The sequence below is a fragment of the Pleurodeles waltl genome, chromosome 7 (assembly GCF_031143425.1).
Source record: "Pleurodeles waltl isolate 20211129_DDA chromosome 7, aPleWal1.hap1.20221129, whole genome shotgun sequence".
NCBI lineage: Eukaryota > Metazoa > Chordata > Amphibia > Caudata > Salamandridae > Pleurodeles > Pleurodeles waltl.
This window is the reverse complement of record NC_090446.1, coordinates 59,072,979-59,099,972: the sequence shown is the minus strand read 5'-3', so window position 1 is coordinate 59,099,972 and position 26,994 is coordinate 59,072,979. Positions and strand designations below refer to the sequence as shown.

The 26,994-nt window shown below is 46.3% G+C and overlaps 1 protein-coding gene across 1 annotated transcript in view; it reads right to left on the bottom strand.

Annotated features, from left to right (window-relative positions):
* Positions 1–22,199: 22,199 nt before the first annotated feature.
* The window catches only part of LOC138247180 (killer cell lectin-like receptor subfamily B member 1B allele A), a 104,610-nt gene continuing 99,815 nt past the window's right edge, over positions 22,200–26,994 (bottom strand). Inside the window, exon 6 of the mRNA XM_069201925.1 lies at positions 22,200–22,452. Within this exon, the coding sequence (XP_069058026.1) occupies positions 22,317–22,452 (136 nt within the window). The 3' untranslated portion in view covers positions 22,200–22,316. The remainder of the gene's footprint in view (positions 22,453–26,994) is intronic.

Here is a 26,994-nt window from a genome sequence, read left to right as displayed (position 1 = left end):
TCTAGAATTTTCTCAAAAGTCTGTCCCTTGTGCAGGGGTTTTTAAGGGGCAGTGGAAAGTTCCAGAAGGTAGGCATCCATGCCCAATCCGAAGGTGATACATTATCACTCCACCCCTGCCCAAACCCTCCTGGATAGCATTTTGGGACTTTAGATATGGTGTCATCAATCAGTTTGTTAAAAGACGTTCTCAGGGAGCTTAAGCCCCGCCACTAACTACCACACCTGTCTGGTCCCTTCAATCTAAAACTTTAAATGGCAGCCCTTACTTTCACTGGTTCCAGAGGTCTGGTTGCCTTCCTTTGTTTCTGTGGGGTTGTACCTGCCCAACCAAGTTGCAATGTAAAAAGTAATTTGCACATGCAGAATCCGTCCCCGCTCTTTCCTCTAGCAGGGAACGGCCTAAGTACTATCAAGTGGTGTATTGTGTGGGGAAGCACTAGGTTTTCTGCTTTTGCAGGCCAGCAGAGTAATTAGCTTGGCCCAGTAGTGTGATTGAAGTGATTAAAAAGCCAGAATCTAATTAGGAGATGAGTCAAGTTGTGTGTTTAAGGTGATTCAAATGTCAGAATCTAATTAGGAGGTGAGTCAGAGAACAATTATACATTTTTAAGTGCTAGCAGGAGAGCAAATGTTTGTAAATTAATGCCAGATCTGCATTTAGGATTCTGGTCAGTCATATTTTGCCAGGTCATCTGAGATTATAGGTCTACCTTGGCAAAACGGTAGTGTGATGCAGATTCTACCCTGCGTGAAGCACACACACTTTTTAGTAAATAACAACAGATGTACATATTCACATTAAACATGTTCACTCATATTAAAATGTCTGCAGAAGTCAGCACAATCCATGAAGGTTTCCCTCTGCGATGGGCCACCTGTGCGATAGCTGAGTCTGCGCAAGCGTACACAGACTTGTGCACACATGCTCACGTTCAACCAGCCCACAGTCTCTTACCCCTGCTGCTACGCATTTATTTCATAATAACCATGTACACCTCTAGTTAGCAAAGTTGCAAGCAAAGCAAACAGACACACCACACTCATCCCTCCTATTGGGAACCTATGAGTAAGGTCTACATTCCTTTGTGTTTTCATAAGAGTATATCAGAATGACCTGGTCTGAGTAAGTGAAGCCATCTTGTGCCATGTTGTAGAGCGATATCTTCAATGGTGTGGAAACAGCATGTGCTAACCATGCTTGTTTGATTGCCAAATATATCCTGGGCATAGTGAAACATGTGAGAATGTAACTGTTGCAGGGTCAGTTGAGTTTTGAAGGTGACAATGGGAGCCAATCTCATGGAAACTCATGTGAAATTGATTAGATGGTGTTTGACACACATGAAGCAGGGCACAGAGGCTCTCGTTTTTTTTTTCTGTTTCTTCATGTCCTCTCCAGGATAGGACCACGGTGTGGACAACAGGATCTGAGGCAGAGGAGAAGAAGGACCTCAGCTGTAGGGTGGGCATGGTACAATACCACAAAGAAGGAAGAGGATGATGACTTTACTGATGAGGAAAGTTTGTCCACAGTAGACTAACATGGTCACAGTCTAAATGACTTGAGGTGGAGTCCACAGCCACAGACAAAGGGGTGGTAATCCTTGACACGACATGCCAGTAGAAGCTTTATGTCGAGGCTCACACCTGCCCAGGAATAACCTGTGGTGTTCAAAGAATAGACCCTTCCACCATCAGGGCCTTAGGCTGCCCCCAGTACCAACCAGGTACTAACAACACAGGTACCTGAAGCTGCCTTTCCTGCCACCCCTTCTCCCATAGGCAGTGCCTTCCCAGAAGATGAGTAGCTGAGGATTTTGCTTCGTTCCTGACATTTCTGAGCCTTCATACAGCTCCCCTTGTCTGTCATGTACATGTGTGCCTCAGGAGGAAGTCCAGAAGACTATAAAGCAGGTGCATGCTGGCCAGCAGACTATCATGCAGGGCTATGAAGATGTAGGAGACACAATTATCACTGTATTCAAGGCTTTGCAGGATGCACAGGCAGCCCAGCACCAGGAGCTCGCTGCTTCCTGTCTTCCTGGACCTCCAAACGTTCTTTAACTGTTCCACCCACTCCTGTATTCCTACTGGGACCGACAGTCACTGTGTGTCAGTCACAACTACCCCTTAGTATCACTGACTGAATACCAAGCCTCTGGATGTGTCTTGAAAAGCCCCACCGAACACCATGCCCAAGGCGAGGAGGTGGTAGAGTTGACCCTCACTGCAAACACTTACGAGGCTCAGGAGCCTCTGCTCCCGACACAGGACACCAATGAGCAAACTATGTCTGGTTTGGGGGCTTGACTTTTTGTTAGAACATTTTGGACTCCTGTTTTGTGTTGACCATGAGTTGGGATATTTGAACTTAGGTTGCTTCTTTTTATGTGAACGTTTGAGATTTGTGTAATATACCTTTCCCTTTTGGATATTGTAAATACACCTTTCCCTGACATCCTTGCAGTTATATTTGTTTGGTTTTTACCCACCCTCAACGTTTAGCCCCTTTCCCTTGACTCAGGATGTTTATGGCATGATTTGGAGTTTGGCGGACAAATAACACTGTTATGTCCTATGGCACTTGCAATAAGGTGGGTTGGATATCCGTCAAGTTTGTGGTGAATTAACCCATCTGCCAAACTCTAAATTAGTCCCTCAGCTGGCCATCCCCTTCTCTCGAACATTCCTCCCCAAAACATGAAACCCAGTCCTCATGCCCCTTGACTGTTCACATTTTTTTTAATTCACACATTTATTCAATAAATATGTTTGTTCATGAATTTCAGCTTGAGTATTGTTTTCATTTTGTGCATTCTGAGTGAGGCTGTCTGTTGATGGATGTGTGTGTCTGCAATGACATAAGAGTTCTGGGCACGAGGCCTAAATGTGGCCATTGCAGTAATAACGCACACCTGTATGTAGATGTAGATACCCACAGTATCAAAGTAAGGACAAAATTAGATTATGAATTAATCAGGTGGAGGGACGGTATCAACATAAATACACAGTTATGGGATAGGGAAACACACATAAACGCTGGGTGGAGGGTGACATGGGGGAATTGGACAGTGACTGATCTGGAAATTTTTCAGAGTTTGATGATTATCTATGTCCACAAGTGAGTCACCCATATCCATGGCTACCCTGCATTGGGCCCACGGTCAGTTCACCACCTACTGGTACATCACTCTTTCACAGTACCCACAAAATATCAGTAGGAATGTTCAGTGACACAATTAGCCTTTAAGGAGATCAATGTTTTCTTCAGTCAGGGAGACACATCAAAAATGTTTTGGTGTTATTGATTTACACAATGCAGGTTTTGGTGCTCCAGAAGTACCAAGTCTTGGTGGTGTGGAGGTATACCAGGGCACAGACATGGGGATACAAGCTGGTCAGACACGGCAGTAAGCAGAAATGCTTCCCATGTGCTACTGGAAATGTAATTTTCAATGCACTAATGTACCTTGCTATTCTTCCTTTATAGTGCTCACATTTCCCAAATTCCATCATCCTGAGTCTCTCATCTGTGGCTCTCATTACTTTACAACCTTTTCTACGACAAAGATATCACCCAGTCTCTCACTTCTGCTCCTCAGAAATATATTTAGTCAATCAATAAATCAATCAGTATTTCTAGAGCGCGGCTACTCACCTGTGAGGGTCTCAAGGCGCTGGGGGGTGGGAGGATTGCCCTCATCCGATGAGCCACGTCTTGAGGTTCCTCCTGAAGATGGTGAGCGACAGGCTTTGTCTGAGGTGCAGGGGGAGGTTGTTCCAGCTCTTTGCTGCCGTGTAGGTAAAAGATCATCCTGAGGCAGTGATTTTGCAGATGTGAGGGACGGTAGCTAGGGCCATCTGGGCGGAGCGGAGGGATCTGGTGGGGGTGTGGAAGGAGACGTGGTGGTTCAGGTAGGTTGGTCCTGCGTTGTGTATGGCCTTGTATGTGTGGGTGATTCGTTTCTCGACCAGTAGCCAGTGGAAGGTCCTCAGGTGTTGGGAGATGTGTGCTCGGCGAGGGAGGGCCAGACTGAGTCTAACGGCTGCAGCGTTCTGGATGAGTTGAACTTTTTGATGTTCCTATTTGAGGTGCCGGTGTAGAGGGTCTTGCCATAGTTGTGCTTGCTCGGGACTAAGTCGTGGGTGACTGTCCTGCGACAATCTCTTGGGATCCATCTGAAGATTAAGCCCCTCTCTAACTTGCATTCCTGTCCTATGCCTTAGTCATTCTCTTTTCTGGGTTTTTCAGTTTTCCTACCATCCTGTCCCCCCATCTCAGTTTCCCTCTTGACTCCACCTCTGTCCTCAAATCACACCCGTTTATCTTCCAGTCTCTGTTTCAAGCGTATGCCTCTCATTCCATGACTTATCCATGTTCCATAACACCTCAATTTCTTGTTCTCACACATCTGTGAAGGATAAGTTGCTCTCTCTTCTGTTCCTCCTTAGTTACTTTGCACCTCCAGCTTTCATCAGTTCACTCTAACCCTTCCAAACAGTAACCTACCTCCAGCTCTGCAACCCATCCTCTCAGCCCTACCTCTACCTCTCCCAAAGTCACCTGTATCATTTCCACCCGCAGCTCATTCTCCTTCCATCCTCCCACTTGCCTCCAACCTGCACACCATATGTGTCCAGTTCCTGTACCCCCATCCGCCTTCACGTTCAGTTTCATCTTCTGCCACTTAATATATATTTCCTGAGTTAATTTATGACATCCTGCCTTATTCCTCTCATTCTTGCACTGATGCCATCAATGCTAAGTTCGCCACCATCTCTAGCCATGTAACTTTCTCGCTTCTGCAAACCTGGTTTTAAAATGCCCCCTATATGTACCTCACCTTCACATTTTCAGACTGCTATCACACTGACTTCCTTTAACTCTACCTCCATCATCCATCACCTGCATCTTCCAGATTGCCTCTTACTTCTATCAATGCGTATTATCCTTTCAGCTCACACAACCTCCTGCTTCTTCTCTCACTTCCCTGCCTTCTAATTTTACACCTGCATCATCTCTTCTTGATTTCATGCCATCACTCATCCTGGACAACACTCCATCTGAACTCAGTGCTTAATTTGTAAATAAAAAGGTTCCGGCGCCCAAAGCCCTCTTAAAAACGCTGCTGCTGCAATTAAATGTGCGAACACGGAACACCGAGGCAGTGCAATCCTGAAGCCATCTTGGGCTTCTTCAATCCATTTAGAGCCACTCCCTGCCCCTTCAGCTCACTCCTGCAGCTTTCTGCGTTCTCTCATTGTGACGCTTTTTCGTTTTTCTCTTCCTCCGTCGTTCCCTAACCTGTCTTTTGCGCGCAGCAAATGCTTGAGGCAGAAGAATAAGCCCCGGCATCAAAAATAAGTGCCGGTGCCCCGCACCAGAAACAACAAGCACAAATTACGCACTGTCTGAACTCCTTAACCCCCTTGCAGTGGATATTCTCTGCTTTTCATTGTGCCTCCCTCTCTCCACCATCTCCTACTCGTGGTCTCCTGTTGGTGCACTATTTGCCATTCTTCAGCCATTTATCTCTTTCTAACTTTTCTGACTCCTCACTTTCTTCTCGTCACGCCCTTTGTTATTCTCTTTGCCTACTCCCCCCCTTACTTCTTCCCGCTTCTCTCTCTTTCTTTCTTCTCTCCATCCCTTCCACCTTGTGCCTCCGTAGCTCCTTTCTGACATCCCTCCTCCACTGTTCTGTTTTCCCCTGAAGCCTAACGGGGCGGCCTTTTGCCTTAAAGCGCTATGCAATAAACTGCATTTATTTAAAGATTAAAAACCCTTTGTTATAAAAACGTTCGGTGGGTAAAATGAGTTCTTAATGGTCTTCTGGCATTGAAACACGTGTGGCATTTGCCACATTTAAACACACATACCTTGTGTTTATCCTTTTTTTATATTGCTTAACTGAACCAATGTATTGCTTCCAAGCGCTGTATGAATCAGATGTTACTAAGGAACTGTCTAATGTACTAATTGTATCGACCGCACAAGGATGGAGGGCCAGGCCGATACTGCTGCGATGCAAACTGATTACCTGCTGTTCATACTCCGATGTCTGCAGCCTGCTGAGCGATCATGAAAGCTAGGGTTCTGGGCCTGGTACATTTACAGTCAGTTTTAATGATAATGGAACAGAGCTGATTGTAGGTAACTATGGAACCTCTCTAAGGTCAGACACCAGGATTATGTGCTGGACGTCAGTGGTTCCCAAACTTTTGACTTCTGGGGACACCCAGGTAATCATTATTGGATCGCGGGGACTTTTTTTTTTTTGGAGGGGTTAGGGGGAGTGAGCTTACGGGCCCTCAACACAAGTAGTCCCTGGCACTGAAGGGACCTACTTCCTTCCAGTCTTGCCTGTGCCCTGGGCCGGCTTTAGCGCTGGGGCCAGCCGGTGCAGCAATCTTTTTTGACGCCTGTAGGAGGCTGGACTGGCTTGTAGTGAGTACCAAGGGGTACTTGCACCTTGCACCAGGCCCAGTTATCCCTTATTAGTGTATAGGGTGTCTAGCAGCTTAGGCTGATAGATAATGGTAGCTTAGCAGAGCAGCTTAGGCTGAACTAGGAGACATGTGAAGCTACTACAGTACCACTTAGTGTCATATGCACAATATCATAAGAAAACACAATACACAGTTATACTAAAAATAAAGGTACTTTATTTTTATGACAATATGCCAAAGTATCTTAGAGTGTACCCTCAGTGAGAGGATAGGAAATATACACAAGATATATATACACAATAGCAAAAATATGCAGTATAGTCTTAGAAAACAGTGCAAACAATGTATAGTTACAATAGGATGCAATGGGGAGACATAGGGATAGGGGCAACACAAACCATATACTCCAGAAGTGGAATGCGAAGCACGAATGGACCCCAAACCTATGTGACCTTGTAGAGGGTCGCTGGGACTATTAGAAAATAGTGAGAGTTAGAAAAATAACCCTCCCCAAGACCCTGAAAAGTGAGTGCAAAGTGCACCAAAGTTCCCCTAAGGACCAAAGAGTCGTGTTAGAGGAATAATGCAGGAAAGACACAAACCAGCAATGCAACAACTGTGGATTTCCAATCTAGGGTACCTGTGGAACAAGGGGACCAAGTCCAAAAGTCACAAGCAAGTCGGAGATGGGCAGATACCCAGGAAATGCCAGCTGCGGGTGCAAAGAAGCTTCGACTGGACAGAAGAAGCTGAGGTTTCTGCAGGAACGAAAAGGGCTAGAGACTTCCCCTTTGGTGGACGGATCCCTCTCGCCTTGGAGAGTTGTGCAGAAGTGTTTTCCCGCCAGAAGGACGCCAACAAGCCTTGCTACACGCAAATCGTGCGTTTGGCGTTTTTGGACGCTGCTGGGGCCCAGGAGGGACCAGGAGGTCGCAAATTGGACCTGCAGAGAGAGGGGACATCGAGCAAGACAAAGAGCCCTCACTGAAGCAGGTAGCACCCAGAGAAGTGCCAGAAACAGGCACTACGAGGATGCATGAAACAGTGCTCGCCGAAGTTGCACAAAGAAGTCCCACGTCGCCGGAGACCAACTTAGAAAGTCGTGCAATGCAGGTTAGAGTGCCGTGGACCCAGGCTTGGCTGTGCACGAAGGATTTACGCCGGAAGTGCACAGGGGCCGGAGTAGCTGCAAAGTCGCGGTTCCCAGCAATGCAGCCCAGCGAGGTGAGGCAAGGACTTACCTCCACCAAACTTGGGCTGAAGAGTCACTGGACTGTGGGGGTCACTTGGACAGCGTCGCTGGATTCGAGGGACCTCGCTCGTCGTGCTGAGAGGAGACCCAAGGGACCGGTAATGCAGCTTTTTGGTGCCTGCGGTTGCAGGGGGAAGATTCCGTCGACCCACGGGAGATTTCTTCAGAGCTTCTGGTGCAGAGAGGAGGCAGACTACCCCCACAGCATGCACAAGCAGGAAAACAGTCGAGAAGGCGGCAGGATCAGCGTTACAGAGTTGCAGTAGTCGTCTTTGCTACTATGTTGCAGGTTTGCAGGCTTCCAGCGCGGTCAGCGGTCGATTCCTTATCAGAAGGTGAAGAGAGAGATGCAGAGGAACTCGGCTGAGCTCATGCATTCGTTATCTAAAGTTTCCCCAGAGACAGAGACCCTAAATAGCCAGAAAAGAGGGTTTGGCTACCTAGGAGAGAGGAAAGGCTACTAACACCTGAAGGAGCCTATCAGCAGGAGTCTCTGATGTCACCTGGTGGCACTGGCCACTCAGAGCAGTCCAGTGTGCCAGCAGCACCTCTGTTTCCAAGATGGCAGAGGTCTGGAGCACACTGGAGGAGCTCTGGGCACCTCCCAGGGGAGGTGCAGGCCAGGGGAGTGGTCACTCCCCTTTCCTTTGTCCAGTTTCGCGCCAGAGCAGGGGCTAAGGGGTCCCTGAACCGGTGTAGACTGGCTTATGCAGAATTGGGCACATCTGTGCCCAACAAAGCATTTCCAGAGGCTGGGGGAGGCTACTCCTCCCCTGCCTTCACACCATTTTCCAAAGGGAGAGGGTGTCACACCCTCTCTCAGAGGAAGTTCTTTGTTCTGCCATCCTGGGCCAGGCCTGGCTGGACCCCAGGAGGGCAGCTGCCTGTCTGAGGGGTTGGCAGCAGCAGCAGCTGCAGTGAAACCCCAGGTAGGGCAGTCTGGCAGTACCAGGGTCTGTGCTACAGACCACTGGGATCATGGAATTGTACCAACAATGCCAGGATGGCATAGAGGGGGCAATTCCATGATCATAGACATGTTACATGGCCATATTCGGAGTTACCATGGTGAAGCTACATATAGGTAGTGACCTATATGTAGTGCACGCGTGTAATGGTGTCCCCGCACTCACAAAGTTCAGTGAATTGGCTCTGAACAATGTGGGGGCACCTTGGCTAGTGCCAGGGTGCCCTCACACTAAGTAACTTTGCACCTAACCTTTACCAGGTAAAGGTTAGACATATAGGTGACTTATAAGTTACTTAAGTGCAGTGTAAAATGGCTGTGAAATAACGTGGACGTTATTTCACTCAGGCTGCAGTGGCAGGCCTGTGTAAGAATTGTCAGAGCTCCCTATGGGTGGCAAAAGAAATGCTGCAGCCCATAGGGATCTCCTGGAACCCTAATACCCTGGGTACCTCAGTACCATATACTAGGGAATTATAAGGGTGTTCCAGTAAGTCAATGTAAATTGGTAAAAATGGTCACTAGCCTGTCAGTGACAATTTGGAAAGAAATGAGAGAGCATAACCACTGAGGTTCTGATTAGCAGAGCCTCAGTGAGACAGTTAGTCACTACACAGGTAACACATTCAGGCACACTTATGAGCACTGGGGCCCTGGGTTACCAGGGTCCCAGTGACACATACAACTAAAACAACATATATACAGTGAAAAATGGGGGTAACATGCCAGGCAAGATGGTACTTTCCTACAACGCCCCCCCTCCCCCACCTATTCCTCGGACTTCCTCACTACCACTCAGCAAACGTGCCCCTCGTGTCTCCAGAGACCCTCTCACATACATTTCATTTGTTTTAAAGCATTGGTAAAGGCTGGCTTTACTAAGTCATTCAGCTATGCACAAACAAGACAGATCTGTCCTTTGCAGCAGGCATTGTAACCCTCTGAGCTACTTTATGCAGAGTCAAAACTGCCAATAGACAAAAGTCTGATGGATCGCTCTCTAGCCAGAATATTAATCTCAAGTATTATCCTGACATTTGTATTGCTGCCTGAAAGGTGACCTCACAAGGAACTCCGCATCAGGTGCTTTTCAATCGTAGGTTGTTGCTAATCACAGCGCCCCCCTGAGGTCAGTGCCCCCCCTCCAGGTGTGCGCCCAGTGCAGCCGCACCTGTCATACCCCTCTAGAGCTGGCCGTGCCTGGGCCTATGTCCCCCTTGTGAAAGGGGAGAATCCAGTCACTCAGTGAAGTTACCCAATGACCTGGGCCGGCCCATTGCCCCTTGCTGGATGCCGTAGTGGGTGGAAGCAAAGTGTAAATGACACAACAACAGACCTGTGGATAAATAGGGCTCGATGAAAGCCTCTTTAAGTACATTATTAAATACATAATTTTGGTAAAATCAAAAGTTCATGTCTAGCACCAAATCTAAAAATGCTTGCAACGTCAAAGGGGAAAAAAGATGTACCTCACTGCAGCAACTTGGAGACATGCAAAATAGAAGGGACAGCCTACTTTTTTTGTTTATGATATGTGCCTAGTTAATTTGAAACATTGTTGTAAATGAAAGTGTTTGTGACATGAGTGTATGGTGGTATTTTGTGAAAGGGTTAGAGTGACGCACAAACGTTGAATGAACGTGAACAGTTAGTGCCCATGGAAGACTGGCACTCCGTAAGGGTCAGCCCCTGGCAGTGCACAGGACGTCTGAGGAGTCAGGTTTCCAACAGGGCGTAGGAAGAATGTGAGCCCAGGTGTAGACATTGTGGCTGTGAAAGGACAGCTCTTGTACAGGCCATGAAGTGCTTGAGGCACCATTCCACTTCATGAACACAGAGCCTGCTAAGGATCAGCTCCCCATAAGGCCAAATGATATGACGTCTACTCCCTGAGGACATATAGCATCCCCCTGAAATGGCACGGGTTCTCTGAGGGACTCCCTCAGACATGACATTGAGCCTGAGCTGTGAAGGGGTCACCTCTTGAGAGGATGCCATATGTCTCAAGAGTCCAACTCTTGTGTGGAAAGGTTTAAAGTTTGTCTAGCCCCAGTATTTTGCACAGGGAGATTACCCTTCAAGTACACAGCCTATGCTACACATCATATGCACACCTTTGTGCAATGGTGCACAGGAATGTGCTTGAGGTGCTCGGCAGTCTGTGCACCAGCGGTGGGTACGACAGCGGTAGAGCCACCTTAGTAGATATAACTCTGCAATGCTCTCTTCTCCTAGAACAACCAGCTGAACAACGTTGGCTGCTGCTGTATGGTGCTATTTTATTTAGTAAATGTGCCCCTAAGTGTCACAGAGTAGAGTGAGTCAGTGATTAAGAATACGTGAGTGAGAGAAAGAGTAGTTGCAAAAAAGTGAGAGTTTCTGGGTACAAATGAATGTAGTATGCATGTGAGGGGGTGTTAGAGATTGTCAATGAGTGAGGCAGAGTAATGGTGAGCAAGTATAACTGTGAGTGAGAATGACTCAGTGCAAGTTAGTGAGAATGAATGAGTGACAATGTGAGTGTGAATCAGTGAGTATATGTGGGCATGAGTGTGAATGTGTGATTATGCTTGCAAGTGTGCCCATGACCAGGGTGGCCTGAGGGTCATTTCTGCCTGACTGATGCACACAATACATGATTGTGGCACTGGTATGCTTGAGGCAGCTGTGCACGTGACAGCCACCCGTAACAAAATGCTAGCAAACGAGGGCGCACTAGAGATTATTTTTGTATACGGGGCCCCATAGCAAAATGCTGGCACTGGTGAATTGAAAGCAAATCGTGGCGTATAGTAACCTGAGGAATCCTGCTGGAGCTGGCATACTGCAGGCAATTCTTGGCATGGGGTACCCATAGCAAAATGATTACTCTGGCACATGGAAGGTGATATTTTTAAATAAGGGAAGTCATCTTTGGTATACAGGACTGGGGCAATCAAGATAAAATGCTGCCCGTGACATGGTAGAGATTTTTGACTGAATGGTCCCCCATAGCTTATTGACAGCACTAATGGAAAGTTTTGGCAGTCTCATATGGTATGTAATTTTTAAAGGGGCACCCCTGGCATACAGGGAGCACCCATGGCAATATTTTAGATCTGGTACAATTGTTGGCTTAGACCTGGTAAAATAAAGGTAATTTTAAGCAAAATGTGGCACTTCTTGCATATACTGAAAGAAATCTTGGGTTAACTCTTGGGAAGCGTCAGGTTAAATTGGTCTGGGACACTGCGAAAGACTTAAATATTTAATGAGTGCCTTTTCAGAGCCTGTGGCATTTTAGCAAATGTAGGTGAACACTGTACTTTAAAATGCACTCTCTGGTCCAATTGTTTTCAGAATTGTCTGTGGAGAGAACACCCTCGCCACCACCTCCCCCCACAAACCTCATTAGAAGACGTCAGTTTCTTTGGCTGGGACTGGGCCATTACAAGTTAGGTTTTTTAAAATTAATAAATTCAGCAGTGAGGTAGGCAGTCTTCTGATTTAATAAAAAAGCCCCTGAAAACAAACACTTTCACACAAGTTGTTGCCATGTTTCATTATTGAGGTACATGAAAAATAAAGGGCCTGATTACGAGCTTGGAGGTTGGAAAACCCGACCGCTTTCTGACCACCAGACCTGTGGTGAGGAGACCTCCGCAGAGCTGGCGGTCTCCCCACCTGCCTTATTAGGAGTTTTCTACTGGCAGACTGGCAGAAACCAGAAAACGTGGAGCCGAATCCAATGCCTTGCACAGGGGGCCTCCCTAGCATCCTCGGAATGCGCATTGCTGAACAGACAGTGCGCGCTTTGATGGTGCTGTGAAGGGGGGCCCTGCACTGCCCACAACAATGTCATCGGCAGTGCAGGGCTCCCCCATAGCCCCCTGCACTTGTTCTCCGCCAACGTTTTCATGGCGGTTAAGCCGCCATGAAAAGTCTGGAGGAGAACATGGTTGTAATCAGCAGGGCAGCACAGACTTCAGCGCTGCTCTAGCGGATCACAACCAAGACTGCTGTCAGCCCTTCGGAATCAGAGATCCTGGCGGAGACGGCGGTCCTTTGGTGGTTCAGCTGCTAGATTTATAATGTGGCTGTTGGACCATAATATCTTGTGGATGGCACAGCATTCTGATCTGACTGCCCTGTAATGCAGAGTTACTTCTACCATTGTAGGCCTGTCATGTATACCTCCTGCTGAACCTCACACAGGTAGTCGCAGCTCTGTGAGGAGTGGTGTAAGCATGCGCTTGTGGACCTCTCAGCTCCAGCCCTCAGGCTTCTTCTGATCCAGGAGGTCCCCTAAAGGCCCCCTAGGTCGACATACTGCTGCTGAGCGGTGTGCTGAGGCAGGCTCTAGTAGGGCTGGTGTAGTACAGGCCTCATGAGCATAATGTTGGCATTTCACTGGTGGCCTACAAGATACTCATTCCTGGGAACACTAGAAGTGTTATCTGCCTGCATGTGGTGCAATGAAAGTGGATTCAAAATGTGCTAAAATCCTTCATTATAGAAAACCATACATATTTTATGCTGGTGCTCTGCAGATAAGGTATACATTTGTTTGTTTTTAAGTTGTTAGAAGGTGCTGCATCCTGGACCAGTGTTAGTTGCCTTTAAACGTTGGTATGATATTATTATATGCACGCTGAGGTAAATGTGGCACACTCATCAAATTCTGGCTTTTTTACATAGCAGCTTATAGGAAGAATACTACTACAAGTACCAGAATGCAATCTACTGTTTGCTTAAAAACACAATGCTCCTGCAAACAACCATCCATGAGTGTGCAAGCAGGTGCTGTTCTTGGCCGCTTTTCAGGTCAGAAACGTTTCCGTGCCCAACCTTGCCATGACTTAATGCTGTTGTACCAGCAACAGCGAACATTAACTGCTTGCAGTGTGGTCAGTCCTACCTGGCATGGCTCGTGGGTTGGCTCATGCTACGACCTCAACACAAGGGCCCTGCTTTTCAGACTTCTGACAAGGGAAGTTGCTGTGCTAATTTGTGTGAACAAGAGAGCAGAACTGTGCCATATACACAACATTCAGAAATGGCACAGTTCAGCTCCCCCTGCGCTCACACACACGGTGCTGCCCAGTGCCAATGCAGGCACCTCGATGCCACACTGTAAGGATGTCTGTGTTGTGGTCAGGGTGGTGTCTGCGCAGGACGGAGTGCCTTTCTGCATAACAACTATACTTGCAGGCTTTCCCTCTTTGTGTGCAGCACACTGGAAGTAGTGAGGGGAAATACAGGAATTTCTCCTCAACCCCCCAGCTTCAGGAAGGCCGAAGCACCCCCCACATCTATAACCTTTTATAAATAGGTGTTTTCATCCAAACCCATTACTGAATGCACAGGAACTCCCATGCACCACCCATGGAACATCTCCCTGATGAGAAGTAACGCAAGGCAGCGCAATGCCTTGCCATGCGATCCTCTTTCGTTTTTTTCAAAGCAACGTAAACTGACATCTAGAGGGACTATTAAATACACAATGAATTTTGTGTATGTTCTGCATCAAAAAAGTGGTGCATATCCAACGCAAAATCTTTGAAAGTCTGGCCCAAGATGAATTTTACTACAGAGGTATTATACATTGATGGTTAAAGGTCCATATGGTTGTCAAAATTAAATAGAAAAATGTAAATTTCAAATTCCTTCTGACTGAGGATGGAAACATCATTATTTGAAATCTTAGTTTACAATGCAGTATCTAGTTTTATGAAGGTGGTAATTCTGTGAGTTAGTCAGTTCCTGATAGTTTCTTGAATGCCTGATACCTTCAGCCTGTCCTGGCTTTTTAACCATGACCATTTTGCATTCTGGGACTTGTAGTTGCAGGTGTTTTCAGCAGCAGACTGGCTGGCCAGGTTAGTGCTCATTTGCCAAGGCTCTGAAGGGGGTCACCTGCTGGTTAACGGTAGCAGCACGGCGTATTGTTGCTTTGCTTAGTAGGACTAATACAAATAGCAGAACACATTCCTGTAGCCACATTATGCATTACGCAACTTCTGCGTCACAGCTCGCACCTGGCAATCTTCCAGTTCAAACAAACTCTGACCACTCACATGTTCATACAGACAGTCCCAGCTCACAGTGCGTTGAATAGTTTAAGGCCCATTCTGCTACTGAGTATGCACAAACCATGCCAATCAAGTATGAGCGTAAAATTCACCGAATGAAAGGAGGATTACCTAAAATGAAGCACTGGCTTAATGATGGTGGATGCTTATGTCTCACTGTCAGTGGATTTGGGGTTTCTCAGTTGGCTTCTGAACACCCCAGCTCCCCTGTAATGCTGTGATCACATGTCTGCTCTGTTGGGACCAGACATATAAGGACACTCCTACCACAACTTCATTTCTGAAATTATTTTCATGACATGTACATACAGTCCTGGGGGCACCCGTGAAAAAGTGTCATTTGAAGTGCCATCCGTAAGGCATACAATTTCAGATATTACCAATTTGCACACTTTATTTTGTCATCTGAAAATGCGGCAGCTATGTGTAAATGACAAACATGGCCCTCTGGATAGGCTATAAAGTTTAACATGTGTTTAATGCACAATAGTCGATATACAAACAAACATAAAGCAAGGCATCTACAGTGTCAGGAGGCCAGAGCTTACGTCCTAAATCAGCTGGAATATGAAAAGATAAAACCACATACATTAGTTTGTCATATTTATATATATTTTTCTCAGTGCAAGCAAATGGAAGCTGGACCACGTGACAAGAACGAAACTGACTGGCATCCTCTAATGAGCATGTGCCAGGACCTCCTCATCAGAAAGAATGAGAGAAGACCATGAGGAACCTATGCAAGAGGCACAGACAGGACATGACCAATATTAGTTGTGTGACTCCTCAGACTGAGGCTACACTCACTACACAGTGCAGAAATGTGCATTTGTACAACATTAAATAATGACTGTGGTGCATTAGAAATGCATGTAATTTAGCATGTATACAAGGATCTGAGAGGTCTTAACCTAGTATAAAAACAATTTAGCAAAATAGTAATAAACTTTAATGGAACATGTTAAGGAACAAATGAGCATAAATATCTTCACAATCCACATAATGGTAATAAGGCACAGATATAAGTAAATCTACTACTCTAGGCCTCCCTTTGTTGCCGAGAGGCACAACTTGTACAACAATTCAATTGCATACAGTTTAATAATTTCAGTCTTAATTTCATAATTCTTAATTACCACCATCTTCATCATCCTCAGCTGTATTACGCAGCTAAGCTCGGACTGATCCCTTACTACGCTATGCACATTTGGTAATGCACTTCATTAGTTTGACTCATACAAATAAGGTACCCATAGTCAGAATTACTGCTTTCACAACTTCAGCAATCTTCCTCCCCCAATTCCCAAATATCTCTGACAACCCTGACCAGTTGCCACTCAAGTTGAAATAAAATCAATTTCAAAATTCACATATTTTCTCACCACTATCCTATGTGTTCACGCACGTTAGTGAGATGGTTGGGGGCTATACACAATAGTTATTATTGCACAGACCCCTTCCCTCCCCACTTTGGATGCCAGGGGGTATTCTAAAGACATTCTATTGTGTAAGACTATGGGTTTCTGGTCATCTAACTGACCAGTAATCAATCCCAAATATATAGAGGTAGAGATGGCCACTTTGTCAAGTACTTCTGATTTCTCAAATAACCTAACCTACACCCTGAGTGGGAAAAAACAGAGAATAGTCTGTTGTTTCAGAAATCTCACGGCTGGATGCCATCTGTGGAAATGGTAAACAGAAGAATATCTCGTAGAAGGGACAATGTAACCAGAGTAAGAGACCTTGGCCCACTCTTGAGGCGATCAGGAACAGCTGAAGTTCAGCAGATGAAATGGGCACAACCTTCTTGGTGTCAACGTATGAAGAGCCCTGTAGGAGGCTGGCCTGGCTTGTAGTGGGTACCTTGGGTACTCACACCTCAGGTCCACTTATCCCTTATTAGTGAAGTAGTATTGTTCTAGCAGCTGAGGCTCATAGAGGTAGCTATAGCAGAGCAGTTTAGGCTGAACTAGGAGACATGCAAAGCTCATGCAATACCACTTATAGTTGCATAGTACTTATACACAAGTAAAGACAACACTCAGTGTTACCAAAAATAAAGGTATTTATGTGGGTGACACAGTATCAAAAATATCTTAGAGACAATACTCCTTCTGGAGGTAAGTATTATGAACAATATATACACTAGACACAAAATTAGACCAGTAAATAGTCATAGAACAATGCAAACAATAGGAAATGCTAAAGAATGCAATGGGAGAAAATAGATCTAGGGGCAACACAAACCATATACTAAGAAAGTGGAGCGCGAATCACAAATTACCCCCTAGACAAGTGTAGTGTGTGCAGAATCGCTGGGAGAGTAAGAATACAGTAAAGGTAAGTAAATTACCCCACCCCAGAACCAAGAAAACCAGGAGTAAAGTACTGCAAGATTCCTTAGGACACACTACACCTCGTGATTGGGATTTTGCAGCAACCAACCAAGTCTGCAAACACCAACTACTGGATTCCTGAACCTGAAGACCTGCAAAAGAAGGGAACCAAGGCCCGTATTTATACTTTTTGATGCTAAACTGCGCTAACGCAGTTTAGCGTCAAAAAATTTAGCGCCGGCTAACGCCATTCTGAAGCGCCATGCGGGCGCCGTATTTATTGAATGGCGTTAGCCGGCGCTAGCAGACCGGCGCTGCCTGGTGTGCGTGAAAAAAAAACCCGTACACCAGGCAGCGCCGGCGTAGGGGAAAATGGCGTTAGGGCGTCTTAAAATGGGGCAAGTCAGGTTGAGGCAAGAAAATCGCCTCAACCCGATTTGCGCCATTTTTTTGACTCCCAGACGCCATTTACATGACTCCTGTCTTAGTAAAGACAGGAGTCATGCCCCCTTGCCCAATGGCCATGCCCAGGGGACTTGTGTCCCCTGGGCATGGTCATTGGGCATAGTGGCATGTAGGGGGGCGCAAATCAGGCCCCCCTATGCCAAAAAAAAAAAAAAAAAAAAAATATATATATACTTACCTGAACTTACCTGAATGTCCCTGGGGTGGGTCCCTCCATCCTTGGGTGTCCTCCTGGGGTGGGCAAGGGTGGCAGGGGGGGTCCCTGGGGGCATGGGAGGGCAGCTGTGGGCTCATTTTGAGCCCACAGGTCCCTTAACGCCTGCCCTGACCCAGGCGTTAAAAAGAGGCGCAAATGCAGGTTTTTTTGACCCGCCCACTCCCGGGCGTGATTTTTGGCCGGGAGTATAAATACGACGCATATGCGTCGGAGTCATTTTTTAAGACGGGAACGCCTACCTTGCATCTCATTAACGCAAGGAAGGCGTTCACGCCAAAAAATGCCGCTAACTCCGTGCACTTTGGTGCTAGACGCGTCTAACGCCAAAGTATAAATATGGCGTGAGTTTTGCATCGAATTTGCGTCGAAAAAAACGACGCAAATTCGGCGCAAACGGAGTATAAATACGGGCCCAAGTTCTAGGAAGGACAGGAGCCCCTGCATACCTAGAAGAGGGTGCAAAAGAAGAGTCCCCAGTTAGTCGAATACTGCAGGAATGCACACTAGGAAGATGCCAGTGGGTTCCTGCATGATGCAAAGGATGTCCCACGACGTGAAGATCGTTGCAGATGTGATTTTGTGTTGGAAGTCACCAACAAGCCTTGGTTACGACAAGAGTGCATTTTGCATCAAAATGGCGCTGAATGGACTCAGGAGGGACCTGGGGTCCTCAACTCTGTGTGAGAAGGAAGAGGGGGCTCTCAACACTTTAGAGAGCCATCAGGATGCCAGCCAGCACCCCCAGGAGTCCCAGGACACAGGGACAAAGTAGGTGCAAAATGTGGTTGATGCAGCACAACAAAGGAACATCCCAAGCTGCCGGAGGACAGCTCAGTGAGTTGAGCGTCGCAGGATGGAGTGCTGGGGACCTGGGCCAGGCTGTGCAGGAAGGAATTTTGCAAATAGTGCAGAGAGACCTGAGGAGGTGAAGAAGACACAGTACACAGGGGCACCGTAGCTCTCTGGGAAGGCAAGATCTTACCTCCTCCAAATTGCATCAGCAGGACTTCAGGATGTCGATGATGTCCACCCTCTGTGTCCTTAGGAGCCCACTCGTCACTGTGAGAGGAGCCGAAGGGAACTGGTCGTCATCTTGGAAGGTGCTGGTGGAGCAGGGGAGTGACTCCGTCACCCCACAGGAGATTTCTTCAGTCCTTCTGGTGCAGGATGAAGACAGGGAGTCCCCAGAGCATGAACACCATTGAAACTGTTGCAGTTGCTGACTTGGAGCTGAGGTTGTAGAAGAAAAGTATCCCTTGTGGATACTTTACTGCTGTTACAGCGGTTCCTGGAACAGGCTGCGGTTGATCCGAGGTCAGAGGATGATGAGGTAGTTGCAGAGCATTACAGAAGGAAACTTGCAAGCAGAATCTGAAGAGAACCCACAGGAGAGACCCTAAATAGCCCTGAGAGGGGGATTAGCTACCTTATCAGGTAAGGACCTATCAGGAGGGGGACTCTGACATCACCGGCTGGCACTGGCCACTCAGAGCCCTCCAGAGTGCCCCCAGACCTTGCAAAGCAAGATGGCTGATGTCTGGGACACACTGGAGGAGCTCTGGGCACCACCCCTAGGGTGGTGATGGACAGGGGAGTGGTCACTCCCCTTTCCTTTGTCCAGTTTCGAGCCAGAGCAGGAACAAGAGGTCCCTGAACCGGTGTAGACTGGCTTATGCAAGAAAGGCACCATCTGTGACCTTCAAAGCATTTCCAGAGGCTGGGGGGGAGCTACCCCTCCCCACTCTCCAGCCTGTAACACCTATTTCCAAAGGGAGAGGTTGTAACACCCTGCTCCCAGAGGAAATGCTTTGTTCTGCCTTCCTGGGACTGAGCTGCTCAGACCCCAGGAGGGCAGAACCCTGTCTGTGAGGTGGCAGCAGCTGTAGGTGAAGTGCAAGCCTCAGAGAGCTGGTTTGGCAGTACTGGGGGTGCATGGTGGAGCCCCCAGGATGCATGGAATTGGCTCCCCAATACCAGATTTGGTATGGGGGGGAAATTCCATGATCTTAGACATATTGCATGGCTATATTCGGAGTTACCATTGTGAAGCTACATAGAGGTATTGACCTCTAACAGTAGTGCACTAGTGTAATGGTGTCCCCGCACACACAAAGGGGGTCATTCCGACTCCCGCCAGCGGCGGTAACCGCACGCCCGGCGGGAGCCGCCGAATGACCGCACCGCGGTCAAATGACCGCGGCGGCCATTCTGAGTTTCCCGCTGGGCTGGCGGGCGACCGCCAGAAGGCCGCCCGCCCGCCCAGCGGGAAACCCCCTTCCATGAGGATGCCGGCTCCGAATGGAGCCGGCGGAGTGGAAGGGGTGCGACAAGTGCAGTTGCACCAGTCGCGATTTTCAATGTCTGCCACGCAGACACTGAAAATCTATGTGGGGCCCTGTTAGGGGGCCCCTGCAGTGCCCATGCCAGTGGCATGGGCATTGCAGGGGCCCCCAGGGGCCCCACGACACCCATTCCCGCCAGCCAGGTTCTGGCGGTGAAAATCGCCAGAACCAGGCTGGCGGGAAGGGGGTCGGAATCCCCATGGCGGCGCTGCTTGCAGCGCCGCCGTGGAGGATTCCCTTGGGCAGGGGTAAACCGGCGGGAAACTGCCGGTTGCCCTTTTCTGACCGCGGCTTTACCGCCGCGGTCAGAATTGCCCATGTAGCACCGCCAGCCTGTTGGCGGTGCTACCTCCGGCCTCCACCCTGGCGGTCATGGACCGCCAGGGTCAGAATGAGGCCCAAAGTCTTTGGAAATGGCCCTGAACTATGTGGGGGCACCTTTGCTAGTGTAAGGGTGCCCTCACACTTAGTAAGTTTGCACCTAATCTTCAGCAAGTGAAGGTTAGACATATAGGTGACTTATAAGTTACTTACTTGCAGTGAAAAATAGCTGTGAAACAACGTGTGTGTTATTTCACGCAGGCTGCAATGGCAGGCCTGTGTAAGGGTTTGTCTGAGCTCCCTATGGGTGGCAAAAGAAATGCTGCAGCCCATATGGATCTCCTGTAACCCCAATGCCCTGGGTACCAAGGTACCATATACTAGGGACGTATAAGGGGGGTCCAGTGTGCCAATTGAAATTGGTAAATGAAGTCACTAGCCTATAGTGACAAATTTAAAAGCAGAGAGAGCATAAGAACTGAGGGTCTGATTAGCAGAGCCACAGGGACACAGTCAAGCACTATACAGACACACGCATTAGGCCATAAACTATGAGCACTGGGGTCCTGACCAGCAGGATCCCAGTGAGGCAGGCAAAAACATACTGACATACAGGTAAAAATGGGGGTAACATGTCAAGGAAGATGGCACTTTCTTACAAGCCTCTTGCCAGTGGGAAGTCAGTATTCATACTGGGGAGATTCAACACTTAGATACATACATGCACTCAGGCACACCATAAACGTGCCACCCTTTCACTCTGGCTCCTGCAGTCTCAGGCTTCATTGACTCTGCTATGGTTAATGCTTCCCTGGTCCACTGTTCACACATATAGGGCCTCATTACGACTTTGGCAGTCAGAATGATCCGATTGGCAAAGCTGCCGGGAGGAGCCTGCTGCCATACCGGTGGCCTCCTCCCCAGTGGTAGTATGATGTTTCCACCTGACTGACCCGTGAAAACATCATATTATGACTTTTCCACCAGTCATACTAGCGGAAACAGTGTACACAGCACTAGCCAGACAGTGCGCATTCCGAGGGTGCTGACAGACGCCCCTGTGGCCCCCAGCTCTGGCTTTCCGCCAGCCTTTTCATGGTGGTGACCCCACCCTGAAAAAGATGTCAGAAAGAGGATTAGTGATCAGCATGGCAGCGCCGAACTCAGCACCTCCGTGGCTGGCCACGACTCTGACCCCGCAGGTTTTGGCTGTTTGAAGACCGCCAAACTTGTAATAAGGCTGATAGTATAAATGAAAGAGCAGGCCCTAAAACTAGAGGCATCTCCTTGTGACTTTGCTAGGTTGAGAGTGGAAGCAGATCGTCATGCTTCAGTCCCCCAATCCGATATAGTCTTTGTGTGTGTGTTTGCATGAGGCCTTGCATTGGTTTTTGTGGCTAACACTCTAAGGGGCTTGAGGTAAGAAGTGCTGGTTTTGTTTTACATGCATGGCCCTCTGAATGAGGAGCTAGGTTTGGCTTGGTGGTGGCCAGCAACTGGTAGCTCCCCAGATACCATAGATAATTGATCCACAGGACTTTTCAGGCACCAGGGAAACTGGTTTTAATGATTTTGAGAAGTAGGACATGTTAAACGCAAAGGGAGTACTACTGCCTGGGTCCACAGAGTAACTGAACTGTGGCAAGTTTCCAGTTTATTGAACGGACTACCCGTTGAGCTTTAGTGCAGGGTAACGTTATCGAAGTAGAAATAATTTTAGTCAGATTTAGTAAATTCAAGCCTTGACAAATAGACAGTTTTATTTAACCGCACCAATCAATTTTTGGGTCTTTCCCATTCCCCTTTAAATGCTCCTAAAATGTTACTCCTAAAGAGTTAACCAAGCATCATGCTGTGGTTTCCTTGATTCTAAAGTCACTGACTCCAGGTTCACACTCTGGACCTGGAGATCTCAGCTTCCTTCTGGCAGATCCAGTATAAACTGTTGACGCACCGTGAGGATTCAAGGAAGCCTCTGTGCACTGCTCCACACTGGTCTTCATCAGCAGGGCCTGTGACATGGAACCTGTAGAAACAGGGACATTATTGTGAGACGGCGGCTGCCAAAATTAATAAGACACACTTTCATTTGTTTACATTGTCCTGATAGACACACAATGTAAGAACTGCTTTTAGTGAATACTGCCGCACAGACAAGCATCTGTCACTTGGGGCGGCAAAAATATCTAAGGGTGGATAATCTTTCCCCTAAACTAGATCTGTGCTTCCAGTTGAAGAATTCATACTCCAGATCAGATTTGGAACATTTATTTATATATTGTAATGAAATAATTGGAAGAAAATGTGTTCTCCTTTCATTAAAACACACCTGTGTCTGGTAGTATAGCCTCCTGCAAATATAGGTGCAATAAGGTGAGGTTTTTGACAAGTGCCATTGCTATGCAAAAAAGGTTCGACTTCCCAGTTCACAGATTTATCTCAATAAATTAGGATCAATTTGTAGATTTAAAGTTTACGATTTTTTTTGCAATTTGCTTCATGGTATTTGGGTATTACCATCAGCTTTCCCTTGAGCTAACCCCATGAATTGTTCTACTCTTTGAAGTGGGGTTATTGTATCATTGAGGCAGCAACACCCGGTTCACTGCATTGAAAATTTGACTTTTCATGATATGTATATATTTGTTGGGTTATTGCATATTTCTGAAGGAAAATACTTGCTTTTAAAAACCACTAATGAGTACTTTCAGTGGAATCTGCAATAACGTTCTGTAATAAAACTATGTTGCGCAATCAGACATCAATACTTTAGAAATTAAGGTATTCTGTCAAAATATTGGATTTAAAAGATCATGGAACAAGAATATTGTGACAATAATACTACGATATTAAAAATATATTTGACTTTAATATTGCAAGTAATGTCGTTTTTTAAAGTTGTTACTATTGTTTGAATAGTGTTACATTTAATATTGTTTTATGCTATTTTTTTTTTTATATATTCCATTTTTAGAAGCATGATGCGTGGGCTAAAGGGGGATAGGGTTGGAAGTAAATTATTTTGTTTATAATGTTTTCAACATTGGTTTTTTGATACACAAACACACACACACACATAGTACAGGTTTTTAATGTGAAATTAAAATGTGAATATACTTTTATATTTTTGGTATATTCTTTCATGATTTGAAAATTATTCAGTAGTGGGGTATATGGTTTATTGGAGAATTGTTTATTTTATTTTACATTTTATTTTTTACATTTTAAAAATCTAAAACATATTTCATTTAATTATTGTTTGATTTATTATAAGTTAATAGACTGTGTTTATGTTTTTACATTTTAAATTTCTATTTATGTTTATAGGTCTGTAAATAATTAGATTTTTTTTATTGGTTGAACCACAGCCTGAACTTCCATTAGCCCACTAGACACCTCTGCTATTCGTCCCTTTCGCTAACCATCACCCCTCCCTGTGATGTAGCAGATGCTCATACCTAGCACTGAAGACATAGAATGAGCAACCCTTTTATCTATGGAACCCCCATCTCTTCCAGAGATCTGAAAGTCCCTGAAGACCAGGATAGTCCGCTAATCAACCGAACCCTGCAGTGACCAGCAGATCACTACAAATCAACTGATTGATTGAATTCCTTAATTAGGTTTTTAGTGTATAACAAGGGATACATCAGGGATCATACATAGACCATCCCCAATAAAATGAAACAATATAGTAACAATGCTTATACAATCTTCTTGCTAACTCCAACAATAAGGGAGTTAAAACAGGTAGGAGAGGAGTATAAGTGAAGGGTAAGGAAATGAGGGGTCGACATCATCACAGGGAACAGAGACGGGGGAACAGGTCAATAGTGTTGCATTGTGGATTGGTTTTATTGGCAGATTTCAGTGCACTGTATCCCTGGTCTTGACGCGGAGAGCATTTTGGGGCCCTTGAAGAAGTGATCTTCACCCCAGCAGGGTCCAGGCGCCACAGTCAATGATGGTTCCCATTTCTAGTAGATTAGTCGAATAGGTATAGTGTACAAAGGCATTGTGTGGTGAAGCATTGGTGTTCTAGTCGTTGCATAGAACCTATTTTCGGTTTCCGAATATGGGCAAACGTATGATCTGTGTTTGTTAAAGTGGCTGTGATCTCTTCCAAGGCAAGTAATTGCGGCATCTTGTGAAACCATTGCATTGTATAAGGGGGTGTCTTGTTTTTTCCAGTTCAAAGATATCAATTGCTTGGCCGCTCCTGTCTTGGCATGTGTCCTATGAGTATGCTGTGTGAGCGAATCATGGCACTCAGAGTTAAGGGTGTCATGTACTCATCTGTATGCAGATAATCTGGGATGGAATACCTTAAAGTCCCTTTAATATGGTCTAACTTTTCTTTCCAATATATTTGAAAAAGTCTACATGTCCACCAAATATGTCTAAAGTTTGTTACATATGTGGCGGGGTAAGGTACTATTGATACATGAGTTTATATGCCGACTCCTGCTGTATGATGCCACCCAATGCTTTATGTCATCCTGCCATAACTTGTCCCTGTCTTTGGGTGAGTTACTATTGTGTTGGTCCATTTGCTATTGGGTTTACTATGTGTGCTGGAGCCTAGGTCTGGATGCTTGGATGCTTTGTAAGCAGTGTGATTAAACGTTTGGAGCCTGAGTATGTGTGTTCCAGGCTTTCCAAAGGTGTGAGAGTGCGTTTAGAGGAAATGCGTTGGGGTCTTGGATGGCTCGGTGTCTGAGTTAACAATACTGCAGCCTCGCTTTTTCAAAGACATGGAAATCATGTTTTCATTGTTCATATGTTTTAATGGTGTTTCCAGAGAACAGGTCCTTAAGAGTCCTACATTCCCTGTGTGACCATTCTGGAAAAGTGTTAGGGTCCAGAACTGGTGAGAAATCTGGGTTTTTTGCTATTGGTGTGGTCAGAGATGGGAAAGTTGTGAGGCTACACCTAATAATTAGTAGATGCCAAATATCTAGGACTGTTTTAGTGGGGATAGAGAAGTGTATGCTATTTGGTTGATGTTCTTTCGGGAGTCATGCAAGGTCCCATAGGGATTGGCAAGCGACTGCGGGCAATACACAACCAGTGATTTTTGCTTTTGTGCACCACATACTTCGATATGTAGAGTAAGGGTGCTGCCTAGTAACAGTTGAGAAGATTCAGACAAGCCAACCACCCTTGGTCCATGGGGAGTAAAAGCAGTTTGTCAGAATGTCTCTCCTGTGAACCTTATCTACCAAGTGAGCTAGACACTGCATATTGTCTTCCCCCTGCCTGTTTCAGATGCATCTCCCCTGGTCGTGGCCTGTAGAGAGATTCTCTCATCTCATCACCAGGATTTTGGTGTAGAGTTTTGCATTTGTGTTTAGGAGAGCTATGGGCTGGTAGGATGTGCAGAGTACAGGGTCTTTCCCAGGCTTAGGGAGGATCGTCATCTCTGCTTTTACATAGTAGGGGTAAGGTTAGTGACTTTAGAGAAAGAGTTGAATAGAAATAATAGATGAGCTTGGAATAATGGGAGAAAACATTTATAGAATTCAGGAGTGAGGCCATCTGGGACAGTGTTTTCCCAGTGGGGAGTAATTCAAGAGTTTGATGTACTTCAGTACATTCTACTGGGGTGTCCAGGGCCTCTAGGTCCTGGGGTTCAAAGGATGGCTATTCACAGCTTAAGTATGCATGCATTTCCTTTGGATTTTCTGCTCTCTTTTCATATAAAGTTTGAAAGGTGTGAAATGTGCCCTATTTATATCATTCCCCATTAGTCTGTCCCCCTTCATGTTTGTGGAGCTGCAAGATAAATGACTTGGTTCTGTGAAGTATGATTTTGCAGGCATGTAGGGAGTCCACCTAGTCACCTTTCTCATAAAAGTAATACCCTATTGCCAAGAGTGGTCTTTCTGCCCTATTGGTTCTGTATGCTCTTAGTTGGCCTCTCATAATTGCTAGTTTACATTGTGTAGCTTTGGTGGGGTTCTGCTTATCAGTGCGTTCTAGCACTTTTATCTCAGCTCTACGTTTTTGTTCCTTGACTCAAACCAGCTTTCCTCTATCTGTCTCAGTTGTGATGATTGTTCTCCTTGTAGTTGCTTTGAAGGCATTACAGAGTATATGTTTAGACATAGCCTGCTTTATAGATCTTATGCTAAATTAAAGTCTCCGCCTACAACAATATGTGCACTTGTGTCCTAAAGCTGAGTGGCTAGAGTATGCTGCAGGAATTGGTCTTGTACTGTGTTGGGGGGTGTACATGTTCAGTAGGGTGAGGGAATGTGTTCCTTCCGATAATATGTAATTATATATAACAACCCTGGATTAATGTGTAGTGGCTTCTGTCCCAGATGGGGCTTGCAGACAATTGATTCGACTACTGTTTTGAGGGTGGAGAGGCCCAATTGATTAGGATAGCGTGCATGACGCATCCATCTCCGGTCCTTTTTCAGGCGGTTACTTTCTTGCAGGAAGATAATGTCAGCATTGTGCTGGATAAGATAGCCCCAAATCTGGTGTCTTTCATTAGGTGGGTTGAGGCCCCTGACGTTGAGGGAGAGTAATTTACTGGTAGATGGGATCCTAACAGGAG